The following is a 14,454-nucleotide window of genomic DNA, read 5'->3' as shown; positions in this document are numbered from 1 at the left end:
AAAATACTTTTTGCAATAGTCAAAAGGTCAAGAAGTATACAGAATCCTGTACTTTCTCCTACATGAAATTACATAGACAAGTATTTTTATAGCATACGTCTTGAATATTTGTATTTAAGCAGCATAAATCTCTCAGAATCTACTGAAAACAACATCCTAGTGCAGAAAAGTGCAGAAAAGTCTAGAACAGTAGAAAAAGCTCTTATAAAAAATTTTTAAATTATAAAAATCCTTTAAAAGGACTGTCCAATCCAATGAAATGAAGTTACCTTCAAGCTAGGACTCGAACAGAAAATCCCATAAAAAGGAAACCTGGATTAGAAGCCCAGTAATTTTCATCTCACGTGCCTCTTAGACAACTAATTTCTCAGTCATTCTGAAGAGTACTGTGTGTTTACAGACTATTTATTCAAAGGTGCATTCAGAGGAGGGGCAAAAAGATACCCAGCAAAACATGAGCTTTCGTTTTCACTGAGTTGCCCTGCTTTAGATTGACTGCCTGCTTCTTCAGAAAAAGGAACCTTTTGGCATTTGTCAGCAGGCTCAAATATCCTGAAATGCTGAAAAGGTGAAACAAAAAAATTTCCCTGTGCTGCCTTCCTATCTGATCTTTTGTCTCATATGTTTCCCTCAGGGATGCACAAGAAATTTCTCTGAATAATTCATAAGTAACTAGGCAGAAACCAGCTTCTACTTCCAAATAAAAAGATGGGGTATGAAGCTGATTTCAGCTGTTCTATTCTGCTCTATCTGGAAGAAAATTGGATTAAAAGAAAGTAAATTTCCTAACATAGCAAGCACACAACATATACATGTATGTATCCATGAAGTATATAAATAAGCATATGTTTATACTGGGGAAGGTACCTTTGTACTTAAAGCTACACATTCATTCGAGGGCAAGACTGATTCTCTACCTTTCAAAAACCCAAGAAATCACATAGCACAAAGGTAATCAATAAACACGCAGAATGAAGAAAACAGTTCTACTCGGCACTGATGTAGCCTCGAGTCCTGTGTGTAGTTTTGGGAACCACAATGTAAGAAAGATATAAAGGTATTGGAAGGCATCCAAAGGCGGACCATGAGGATGGTGAAGTGCTTTGAGGGGAAGCCGTATGAGGAGCAGCTGAGGGCACTTGGTCTGTTCAGCCTGGAGAAGAGGAGACTGAGGGGAGACCCCACTGCAGTTACAACTTCCTGTGAGGGGAAGAGGAGGGGCAGGCACTGCTCTCTTCTCTCTGGTGACCAGTGACAGGACTGAGGGAATGGCCTGAAGTTGTGTCAGGGGAGGTTTAGGTTGGATATTAGGAAAACCCAGAGGGTGGTTAGGCACTGGAATAGGCTCCCCAGGGAAGTGGTCACAGCACCAAGCCTGACAGAGCTCAAGAAGTATCTGGACAATGCTCTTGGACACACGGTGTGACTCTTAGGGGTGTCCTGTGCAGGGCCAGGAGTTGAACTTGATGATCCTTGTAAGTCCCTTCCAACTTAGAATATTCTATGATTTTACAAATTCAACTTTTACTTTGGAACACCAAAGTGACTGGTCTTTCCTGTACTGTATCCAACTACAGTATCCAACTCTTCTCTTACCATAAGCCACCTTCATTTCCCAATGGCACTGAATATTAGGCAGATGCAAATGACTTCTTCTATAGTCTCTGTTAGGATTGAAATAGTCTTATGGCTGGCAAATCCTTTTTATGTCCCAACACACAGAAGACTGAATAAATGCCAGGAAAGACTGTTTCCAAAGCATTTTGTAATAAGAATATAGATCCCAAACTCACAAGCTATGGGTTATGTACACCAAGCCAAGACTTCCCCAGTTGAGATGATGCTGCTTATGAACATGGGCTCAAGACTTACCAGCCTCTGCATGCTTTTCACATGGGTAGGACTAATAGATAAGGCCTCCTCATACCAGCGTTTGGCTTCATCAATATTTCCACGAAGTTCAGCCACCTGACCTCTCATGTAGAGAACATAATGTGACATCGGAAAGAGATTAGCTGCTTCCTGGGTACATGCTGTGGCCTCAGCAGGCTTCCCAATTCCTATGTAGACTTCAGCTGTGGAAGAAACGTCAGGACCAATTAATGATTCTTGCTTCATCATACCATGACTAGGTGTTGTCACATGTGCTGTATTTGCAAATAATTTCACTTTAAATAAAGGCTATTTTCCTAAAAAAATTTTGCGTCTTAAAAGACAAATTATTACCTAAATTATTTTAAATTAATTATTCTTTCAGGAAAGTTGGTTTTCAAAGTGTATGAGGAGTTACAATTTCTAAATGGCTGTTTTAAACCCCAGAATACTCTTTATAGTTTGCTATTTTTATCCTAAGTCTTGGATTTTTTCATTTTAGTTTTATTTTTAAGACACGAGCATGTGAGTATTCCAGTACTCTTTAATTCAGTTGAGTAGCCTGACACACACTTATGTAAATCAGATTGACTATAGGGGAAAAAAGTTTCATTCAGTGAGTAATTAACAACTAACAATAGAAGTATTTGCCTTCAGTAGCTCTTATGATACTCTAACACTCTTCAACATTGCTATTTCACTACCTTGCTGGTTCATCCTAATCTCTTGCTGAAAGAGTGGGAGAAGAGAGGAACAAAGAGATACTAAATGCAAGAAAAAGCTATTAAAATTCTGGGTTGGGTAATCTTTTCCTTTACAGACCAAATAAAAATAGATTCTCAAAGTAATTGTATGACTGCATTCTCTTGTGTCACACTGTACAAGAGTTTTGTAGATTAAGGTTTAAATCAAGCTGCTGCATCAAAACAGCAAAGTGATCTGTCACTGCTGGAGACATGCTTCTCACTGTATGATACAGGCCACCCATCTTGGTTTAAAGGCTCTCACATCAGGAACTCACACTACAGCAGTGGATTTCAGATTATGCCTAAAAATCAGAATCAGACTGATATTTGAGTGCCTTTAAAGGAGCTTGCTTATGAAAAAATTGCAGCCAACAGCTTTAAAAGTATCTCTAACTAGTCAAATTCAGTATAGTAGAGTGTATACATTATAATTTACAGATGATACCTGCTATGAATATTCATAATTATTTTCATAAATATCAATTTATAACAATGACTAACAAAACACGGACTTTGAGTTTAAAGGTTTAGTAGTTTAAAGGTCCTTCTCCATTTTTATTTTATTAAGCTATTTTTACATGGTTGCAGGAGTAAATTCTTTTCTTCCTGTAAGACCAGCTCATATTGGTGAGAGAACAGACCTTTTTCTACCGGAGGAGCATTATTTTGCTCCTCAGTTGACTTGGTGATTTCACAGAACACATTCTACCAAATATAAATAATATGTCTATGTAGATGTATTGATTAATGCAGTTTATTTTTAGAAAATACTGAAATGTTATTTGATGGAAAAAGTCTCATCCACATGAAGAACTAACATGAAATTGCAGATCCAGTCACACTTTTTACCCCTCTTCCCCTCAGAGCAAGTTGTAGACTGCAATGGGGTCTCCCCTCAGTCTTCTCTTCTCCAGGCTGAACTGATCAAATGACCTCAGCTGCTCCTCATATGGCTTCCCCTCAAAGCACTTCACCATCTTCATTGCCCTCCTCTACATGCTATCTACTAGCTTAATATTTTTTTTTTTATATTGTGGCACCCAAAACTGCACACATTATTCAAGGTGAGGTCACCCCAGAGCAGAGCAGAGTGGGACAATCCCCTCCCTTGCCTGGCTGGCGATGCTGTGCCTGATGCCCGCCAGGACACATTTGGCCCTCCTGGCTGCCAGAGCACTGATGATTCATGTTCAACTTGAGAGGACCCCCAGGTCCCTTTCCACAGCACTGCTTTCCAGCCTCCCCTTCCCCAGTCCGTCCATACATCCAAGATTGCCCCATTCCAGGTGCAGAATCCAGTACTTTCCCCTGTTGAATTTCTTATGGTTGGTGATTTCCCAGTCCTCTGATTTGTCAAGGTCTCTCTGCAGAGCCTCCCTGCCTTCAAGGAAGTCAACAGCTTCTCGCAGTTTTGTATCATCTGCAAACTTGCTCAGTATCCCTTCCAGACCTGTGTCCAGGTCATTTATGAAGATGTTGAAGAACACAGGGCCAAGCATAGAGCCCTGTAGAACCCCACTAGTGACAGGTCCCCAGTCTGATGTCACCCCATTCACTGTAACCCTTTGTGCCTGACCCATGAGCCAGTTGTTCACCCATCCCATGATGTGTTTATCCAGGTGGGGGCTGGACATTTTGTCAAGGAGGATGCTGTGAGAGACGGTATTGAAAGCTTTATGAAATCCAAAACAATTACATCTACTGGTTTTCCCTTGATCAACTGGGTGGGTTACCTTGTCATAAAAGGAAATCAGTTTTGATAAGCAGAATTTTCCTTTCATGGAGCCATGCTGGCTGTGACCAGGACTGCATTGTCTTTCAGGTGTTTTTCAATACCTCCCTGAGTAATCTTGTCCATAACTTTACCAGGCACTGAAGTGAGACTGACAGGCCTGTAGTTCTCAGGGCCCTCCTTCTTGCCCTTCTTGAAAATCAGGACAACGTTTACCAGCTTCCAGTCAGGTGGGACCACTCCAGATTCCCAAGACCACTCAAAAATCATCAAAAGAGGTGGTGTGATGACATCAGCCAGTTCTTTGAGGATTCTTGGGTGAATCCCATCAGGCCCCATAGATTTGCAGGGATCCAGCTGGAGCAGTAGATCCTGCACAATTTCAGGGTTGACTGGGAGTTGATAATTCTCCCAGTCATGGTCCTCCAGCTCAGGGCCCTGAGACCCCCTTGGTCCATCATCCATGTTGAAGACAGAGGCAAAGAATGTGTTAAACACCTCTGCCTCATCCTGTAATGGGCTGATGTTATTTTTATACTGCTTACTGCCGTTAATACATGAAAAAACTCTTTATTGTCCCCCATATTTCTGGCAGCTTCAACTCCAGCTGAGCTTTGGCTGCATGAATTTTCTCCCTACAGTGGCAAGCCCATGAGTTCTGCCCATGTCAGAATATTTTAAAGATATTTTTAAGAGTGGACAGTGGCCTGTGCAGCAGATTGTAGCAGCAGACCACCAATATGCATGCAAATCTGACAAAGTTGTGAAGTAAAAAGGAATCAGCAAAGAGTGTCCAGACTCCTCCTTTGTGGCCAAACAGTAGCAGTCACTTGCATGAACTGAATAATCAGCAACAGCACATGACCCAAAAAAAATTTTAGAACACCCCCACCAAACAGCAAATAAGTAGTGGAACAAGCTGCCACAGAAGGCTGAGAAATTACCAGCATTATAGATGCTAAGAGTTACTGTAGATGGTCATCTGTGACAGTTTATAAATATTTAAAATCAATGATGCCACAATGCAGAGCACTACACCCTGTTGGACCTTGCCCTATTCTAATCTGTGTTGCTTTTGAGTAGCCCAAATGAGATCACTATTATTAATCACTGTAATTGCTCTTTCTTTCTAATCTTCTGGGCTTTTCCTCTAAACCACTAATAGCTGGGAGCCATTGCCCTGCAATGACTTTCACACCATAAAACTGTAAATGTAAATAGGTAAATTAAAATGCTATGAAATAAAGCACTGTTTTGTTGAATATAAACACTAAAGAAAAATAAAATTATGTCACTGAAAAATGCTCTAAAAGCAGAACAAAACATAACAATTGCTGGCTGATTTCTGAATTACATCTTTCTGATCCAGCTACCAATAAAAACAATTGCATGTTACACATTTTAAGCTGTGTAAAAAAACACTAGATCACCATTTTCTGGTTAAAATGTTATGTAACAGCCACTTGTGATATTGCATTTAGCTTGAGGCTTGAAGCATCATAACAATACTAAATCCACTCAAGATGACTCCACATTTAGACAAACAATCCTGAGTCTTTTACATTAATGAAACCAGAAGGAAAAGAACTGAATTTAAGCTCATTATCACAGCTGCAAGGGACAGGTTGCTCAATAGTACTACTACTGTTTCTTTCCCTGCATATGCAGAGTTATTTATTTTCTATTATAAACTTCTGTAGTTGCAGGAACTCTATTCAAGAATCTTACAAACATCTTTTTCCATTCAATGGAATCAGTGACCTTGGATTAGCTCACTTGGTTGCAGAACGGTGCTAGTAATGCCAAGGTCCCAGGTTCCACCCCTTATGGATCATTCACCTAAGAGTTGGACTTTATGATCCTTGTGGGTGTCTTCCAAATCAGAATATTCTGTGATTCTGCAAGGACACCTAGATTTCCAAGTACTAAGATACTCTAGGTACTTCAGCAACTAAATTCTTCAAGGATCAGGGAGAGAGTGCTGCATTTGTTCTACAGAAGACGTGACTCCACTGGTAACAGCTACATTCTAAAACTACTGCCTTATCTTTCATAAATGATCTTACACACAAAGTGACTCCAGTGTGCTTTTTATCTCTTGGCTTGTTTCAGTGCCATACACATGGAAAAAATATAATCTGATAAGTGGTTACAGATTCTGAATGAAACAAACAGATTTTGGCAAGTCCATAAGCTAGCAAGAAAGGAGAGGGTATAGAAAAATAAATTTTACTATCACAATACCTGCATGAAGCCATATTTGAGCCAGAGTCATCCAAGGATGCAAGGGACCTTGTTTAGGGGCACTGCTTTGCAGAGAAGAAGCAACCTCAGACAATGCTTGCTCCACTCTGGAAGCTGCTATTGATGTAGCATGGACAGAACCTGTAGAAGTAATAAAAAGAAGTTACCACCACAGAAAGAATGAAGGCCATATACATTGCATAAAACATTTAATCGCAACCCTTTTCATAAGAGGCTTTACCCCAAACTCAAGATTTAATTTACATTCACCATTTTGGAGATTTTTTCTCAAATGCCAGATGAATTTTCTTATGAAAGCTTTTATACTGGTCTGAAAGTCTATATAAAAAACACACTAAACTTTGGTAACTGTACCTGACACTTTTTTAGGTTGCTACTATGAATACTCTCTATTAAACTTGACACCTCTTTTCTGGCAATGTACAACCCAAAAAAGGTTTGTGACGGTATCATACACTGTAGTCTTCAGGTTGCTGCATTGGCTTCAGTGTTAGTATTAGCTATGTCTTTCCACAGAGTGCAATTAGAGGATTATTTTACAGCTAACAAGAGAAGAAAAAAAGAGAACTAAAATACACACAGCGATCATGACATACACTATCACAAATACACCGTTAAACTGCACTGAATGTAAAATGTGCCTCATCAAGAAGGCTGAGTTAAAGTGCCCTGTGGCAGAAAAGTCCGTTGCATAAAAAACATTCCCAAAGCATACTAAGGATAATTCTCATAAAATGGATAATTTCCAAGTCAGATTAGAATCTCATTGGCAAATAATACCCTTTTCAAAGTACTGGAATTAAAAAAGCTTCTAGGACTAGAGAATATCTAATGGGAACTGTGCTTTGGATAGTCAATTACTGCCAGCATATTTAGTCATGACTTTTTTTTTTTTAAATCAAGACCATGAATATTTTAAACTAAACTCCTTCTTGTCATCTAAGCCTCAGCATATATCTAGTTGTTTTATAATTACAAATTACCAAATCTCAGACTGATTAGGCCTGATTAAAAAATAAAGGTAGTAAAATATTCCATACTGGATCAAATGAGAAATTGTCTAATTCCATCACCGTATCCATAACGATCAACAATGGCAGATACTCCAAAAGAAAGTACTGAATCCTGTACAAGTTGAACTGCACCACAAAAGCTTGTCCTCATCATTACAAGTTAAGAAATAGACAAAACCTTCACTCTCAATATCCCAGGTTTTCTAAAAGTTTTAATGAGAAGAGATCCCTCACATAAAATACATATTTTTAAATGTGACAAGATAAATCAGCAAACCAGAAAGCACCAGAAATTCCTAGTACACAGATCAACAGGAAGAGGAAGTTTGTCTGAAAGTGTGCATAATAGTTCCCTTAACTGACAGAAACAAAGGAAAAGCAGCACAGGACATAATTAGCAATTCATGTCTTTATGAACAAGGAATTGCCCTGAAGATCTGAAACAGTGTCTGGCAGTAGAGTTTGCTTTCCTTTTTACTGGCTGATGAAACAACTCGAAGTCCAGTCTGCACAGCTGAACATTCACTAAAGATTTTGTGTATCTTATTTTAAAGCTTAAATTCTGAAGAAATTTAAAAGGGAAGTCTAAGCAAGAAGTACATGGAGTGCATGATAAGAAAAATACTAGCAAGGGTACCAAAAATAAGCAATAGTCACGAGTAACCCTTTTATTGTCTGACAGCCATTTCTGTAAATGCACATCACTGCAGCCTGGCACTTGTTAGCCTTCCAGGGACTAATAGTGAAACTGCGTTCTTGTCTCTCCAGAACAGTTTGTAAAGAAAAGGTGCAATTCACTGCCATAAAGGAGATCACCTAATCCCTTCCTTTGGAAAAGCAAGTATGCAATTTAGTATTAAAAAGGGCCTGTATTTTCTATTATTTAAAGCAAGGACTCTGGCTGCCAGCCAGGCCGTAAGTAATTTCATATAGAAAGTGTGCTGTTGGATTCTAAGCCTCCAGTACTAAACAATAAAGCACATATGAAAATATATTATTAAAGCTTTTTTTACATCAATTTATTTATAAGAAGGAACTATACTGTGGTATGATTCTTATGAGTTTCTGTGCCATCTGTATTAAAATTAAACAGATTGAATACTGAGTGCTTCCTACCCTGGACTTTGTATAAAGTGGCAAAAAAGGAAGAAAAAAAAATTTCAAAGTATTTCTAAAATTTTTCTTTGAAGTGCTATTGTTCAAGTTGTTTATTTTTCCTTTTAGGAAAAAGGTACCTCATAATATATTGCACCAATTAGTTCTCTGAAGAAAACACACACATATACAAAGCAATGGCCAATCAGGCATCTTTCAGGGACATTGCACTCATGCTAATACTCTAACCCATGAACCCCTAAATACTTCTTTAGTATTGTCACAATTAGCTGTCATCTGACTCATTTCTGGCTCCTTCTGTTCAAACACATTTTGTAAACTTTCATTTTGCAGACAACTAAAAATCATTTAAAGACTGTGTGTACTAAAAAGTTTTTTCCTACTTTCCTTCAAATTTTACTCAAGCATTTTCATATTAGAACTAATTTATCTGAACCCTTGTCCTAATCCAGGATGTCCTAACAGGTTCAGATCTCTATATTCACATGATAATTCTAAAACACACAGTAATTTCAACTACAACTGGTAAAGATACAAAGTGGGTTGTGAGAAACTGAGGGTAATGAGTAGATCTTAAGAGTCTGCTTGAGGCTTTACAGATCCTATGTAGCCAGTTTATTTGGAGGTTCCCTGTTGGTTTTGTCACCAGCTCTTCTCTCTCATCTCAGTCTTATCTGCACTTTGCCTTCTTTGGTCTGAGGTCAGTACCCACAGCCAAACACAAGCATATCCTACTTTCAGTATTACAATTCACTCTGTTGTAGCTTCCTTCAAGTGCTCAGACAGAGCTGCAGCAATTTCTCATTTAATATTTTACCGTATCTTTCACACAAAAAATACCCTTGCTCTTCCCAGACCTGCTGTTATAGCATGACACTTAAATATCAAGAAAGAAATCCATCCAAATACCACAAGCAGCAAAGAGTATTTATTTTGAAATAGAAATCATGAAGCCTGGAAAATTTATATATCACCAAAATAGATCCTGGCTGCTCGCTTTCATTTGTTTAGCCTTGTTCTGAAGCTTGTTTATACTAAAAAGGCCAAGTGTGAAACAGGGACTATCTTTGCAAGATGTAGAATTCACTACTTAAATTGATTAACATCTGGAATCACAATCACATTGCACATTGCAAAGTGTGACAGAAGGTTTTAACCATGACAAAATATTCCTAAACCGAAAAGGTATAACCTCCCACTCAAGTTTCCTATAATGGCACTTGCCCAGAATCTAGTTTCTACTCATCATACTAACATCCTATGTTGCAGATTCAGTGTTTCAATTCAATCTCAAATAGAAAACCTACCAAGAGCCTTGAACAAAGAAAATTTAACCAAGAAGTCATCTCACAGAAACCTTTCTTTTCCAAGACACATCTACAGTTAAACTTTTGTGAATAAAGTATTCAGTTTATTCTCTTCAGGCTTTTCTTAAATGTTACAGGAGAGGCTATATGAACTCATCCATTAAATGCCATTTATAATACCATACATCTTATGTAAATGAGCCTGTTATGACTTCTTCAGTTCTTTCCTTTGTCATTTCCACATAACTTCTTCACAATGCAGTGTAATGGACATGAACTAATACATGGACTCTATCAGGACATAGATGGCATGAAGGCTTGGAGAAAAACAAAATCACTTTGCTATGTACATCAAATTTTCCTTCTGAAAATGAGTAATAGAATGGCTGCTCATCCTTCATGGAACATGTTCATATCAACTCACAAAAACACTATGGCAGGATTTCTTTTTATACCATAAAAGAGAATATTACTCAACAGTTTTACATTCATCCCATTTTAACATTTCAACATTTACATAAAGAAAATAATGCTTTAACTGCAATGCTTATGCAGGAGAAAACAGGAAAACCCCCATGACTCCACTTCGCATGCACACGAAGAGCTGGAAGTAAGAATATTAGTGGTGTGACACACAGAGAACTCCAAGAAAAGCGATTACATCATGCAAAGAGGCAGCACCTTCTGCAGGACTAATACATCCCTGAAGTGATGCATTTGATAAGACGGATTGGCAGATTTAGCCAAAATTCTCAATTTTTTCCTTTAAAATTCATTGAGAGTCTGAGATACTTTTCACAATCACAAATTACAAACATAACTTTTACTGCAAAGTTATGCATGGAGATGATAACAGTCAGGTATGGACAGCATCATTCACAAAGCATCCTCTCAGCTCTTTGAAAAAGATTTTCTGTGCTTAGTCACTGCCAAACGTATTGGTTTATCTGTCTTTTCACTTTTCTCTCCTTCACCAAATTGATGTCCTGTACTACCCCATAAAAATCTATTGAAAGGTAAACAATGAAAAAAAATACAATTTAGTATTGAATGCTATGAACACAGCTTTATAAGGTAACTGATTAGAGAAAAATAATATTATTTCACGTCCTGGTTAAAACAGCAATTATTTTTATTGATCTATATTCCTCATTCTTTCTTATTTAGCTTGCTTTCATAATTTCATTATTTCAAAGCGTACTCTTCATTTATTTTACAAGCAAAACTTGTACCACAAAAGAAAGTAATAGTTTATTATGAGTCACAACAGTAGTTGCAATACTGCATTCTGGATCAATGTACCTCTTTAGGAATAGCAGTGGCATAATATCTTCTCTAATACAATGTACTGGCAGTTGGCCATTATGTTACACAAGACCTGCCTAATATATCTTTATTTGCAGTCCTCTAGAAATGAATACTGCCTCTTTAATTATTAAATGCAAGTGTTAGTTGAGTGCATTCAGGTCTCGTAAGATTACAGCCCTTAGGATGACTGAATGGGCAAAGAGCATCAGCCTTGCTTTACACACTATCAAGCTTCAACTACTGATGGACAAAACGTCTACATTTTGTGGTAGAGGAAAAGGTGATTTTAGTCCTTGAGAAATGAATATAGCTGCACAGTGAATATTACTTACAAACTGAAAAAAGGGAGTAAACCCCATGAAAGTAAGCATCTGATGGATTGCCTTTGGATAGATCAAAGCACAAATTAAAACCCAAAGTAAGAAGAAAAAAAATGTTATATAGATATATATAAGCCAAAAATTCTAAGAAAGCAAAAAGATTTCTGATAATCTTCAAACCGTAAATCAGGTTTTCAAAAGATGAAAAAATTAAATAAGATGCTACACCTCTAAAATCATGTTTCTGTTCAACAGAAATTGGAAGTCAAGTCTGTAATACAAAATGCCCTTGGCTTCTTTCACCAGAAAAAAAAAACTGAATTGAGCAAGATACAGAACATGAGATTTTCAGCCCCTTAAATTATACTAACATACTATAGGCATCTAGGGAAATGGCTCCTTACTCAGACAGCTTTATCTTTCATTAATTATTGACACTATACAAAGGACTCCAGTATCTTTTTTTTTTCTTTTTCATGGTTCTGCTACTTCTCATGCATATGGTAGAAGCTCCTTTCCCTGAGGACACAGTAGCTTGGAAATGCAAAACTTGGGCTTCACGTAATGGAATCTGTGCTTTGGCTTCATCATTCTTTCAGTTCGCCTTCATTCTTGAGTAGGTTCTCATTAACTTATAGCTTTGCAAAGAACAAGAACAAGTAATTTAAAATTAACTGGAATGTACTCTTTATAGTATAGGTCTGAGCAAGTTCAACTCAACGATACCCAAACCTGTAAAAGCAGCCAGTGAGAAAGTTAGACTTCAACTTCGGTAGGACACAGATTTCCTGGCATCTGAAGGCAGAACTTTCCTTAATTTCCAGTTACAGGCTTACATATGTACGTCAGCTATTTTAACAAGTGAACTTTTGCTAATATGCAAAGATTTATTTGCTACATTTTGGTTGGAATTAATATCTTTGACATGAAATCAGTCTAAAGACTAGGTATCAAAATTAATTTCTTAAAATCAGATTATAGTAAATTCAGTGACAAAAACAGCGCTATGTAGGAGTGAACGGCAATTTAACAGAAATTAAAAGGAGTTAAAAAGAAATGGCTAAAAAGCTTTGTTGATTTTACCCTGTCACGTGAACTACTCTGGCAGCATTGCTGTACAGTTTGTATTCAAACAGCATGGGGATTGATCTTACAGCTGGTTTAAATTGGCATCATTTCAATTAACAACAGAATAGCTTTTGACTTGAAACAGCAGAATGCTGATTTTCACTGCTCTAATGCCTCTTCCAAATCATACCAATCTGCCCTACCTGCATTATGATACACACTGATACTTAGGCAATGGTTTCCTTCATGTGAATTTTCAGGGAATGTTTTGGATGCAATTAGTTAAAGGCTTTCTGAAATTAAATTAATAAAAACTGTCCAGATAAGAGGAGATTCTGTGGCAGGGACAGTCTTGTTAGGCAAAAGATGCCAGCACTGGAAATAATTTACATTAGTAAATGCTACAAAGCAGCCTTGACCAATAATCTCTTTTACTGAACACCTATAATTTTCTGTAATACTCATGAGAACAGAGTATTAAATGTGTCTGTAACTTTACATCTTTTGGGATCAATAGAACAGTCTTCTCTGATGAAACTCTTAAAACCCATGCAGTATTTAATGAAAAGCAGCTGAAAGGCCAGATTTCACAGACACTGTTGAAACATAATCTATTTAAACATGGTTTATCAGCTATGAAGATTATCAGAAAAATACAGCACAAACACACTCATCAGGAATAGAAAGCCAATTTACAGCGAGTAGGTGAACAGGGCTCAGGAACTTGGTCACAGTATGGAGAGGCTGCATGGGGCCAGACAAAGGTATCTGGTTTAGGATGAGGATGAGGAAGATGAGAAGATACAAACAGTTGGAGAGGAGACTCTGTTCTTGAGAGAGAAGATGAGGAAGTATCAGAGGCTAAAAAGCGAAACAAAGAGAATGATAAGGGAGTGTGGGGGGGGACAGGAAAGAAAAAAGATCCAACAGGGTTAATGGACTCATGGATGCCAAAAATGCAAAGCATTTGTTTCACTATTCAGTAAGATCAAAATGGCTCCTACGTAAAATAAATGTCACTTCTGAAAGCAAAAACAACAAAAAAATACCACTTTATTTATATGTGCTCTCCTTTCATACTAAATTTGATTAAAAAAGCAAATTAAAGATTTTTTTCCCCTATGTTCCAAATGCATAAATTTTAAAAATATATTTAAGGGGAAATAAAGGCCAAAATCTAAAACTCAGGTTATATTGTTTCTTCTTATGATAAAGTCAGTGGACAGCAACTAAACCGAACAGAAAGTTTTAAAAAAGATTGATTGCAATTTATCTTAACCAAATAGCCAATGAGTCTGTAGAGATTTGCGTATTTTTACCTGTTGTTGGATATGAAATGTGTGTGTCTCCCTGTGAGATTGATTGGTTCACCAAAGGCCTTTTTTTTCCTCTCTACATTTATTTCCTTCATCGATATATACAAATATGAGTGCACGCCAGTCATGGCAAGCCAAGTGAAATGGAGACAAAGTAAATTTGACATAGTTATTGATCAGGACATTAGAATCAACAGTGGAGCCATGTAAGAAATCCACAATACACTCTTGATACTTCAAAGGCTACACAAACTTAAACTTGAATCACTTAATTATTATAGGATTGGTAAGAACTCCATATAAAGCAGGTTTCTAATACTTTTAAAAGGTCAAATTCTGCTTAATTGATACATCTAAGAATAAGATGAATTTACATCCACTGCAGCTAGAT

General features: G+C 37.4%; 1 protein-coding gene across 3 annotated transcripts in view; it reads right to left on the bottom strand.

The window, feature by feature from the left end:
* Nucleotides 1-14,454, bottom strand: part of TTC7B (tetratricopeptide repeat domain 7B) — a 130,028-nt gene that overhangs the window by 25,052 nt on the left and 90,522 nt on the right. For all 3 annotated transcript variants that reach the window (XM_032112160.1, XM_032112161.1, XM_032112159.1), the window contains 2 exons: nt 6,595-6,735; nt 1,873-2,075 (listed from right to left, as the gene is read on the bottom strand). In XM_032112160.1, the coding sequence (XP_031968051.1) occupies nt 1,873-2,075; nt 6,595-6,735 (344 nt within the window). The remainder of the gene's footprint in view (nt 1-1,872; nt 2,076-6,594; nt 6,736-14,454) is intronic.

The sequence above is a fragment of the Corvus moneduloides genome, chromosome 6 (genome assembly GCF_009650955.1).
Source record: "Corvus moneduloides isolate bCorMon1 chromosome 6, bCorMon1.pri, whole genome shotgun sequence".
In the NCBI taxonomy this organism is placed as follows: domain Eukaryota; kingdom Metazoa; phylum Chordata; class Aves; order Passeriformes; family Corvidae; genus Corvus; species Corvus moneduloides.
This window is presented reverse-complemented; position numbering and strand designations above follow the sequence as displayed.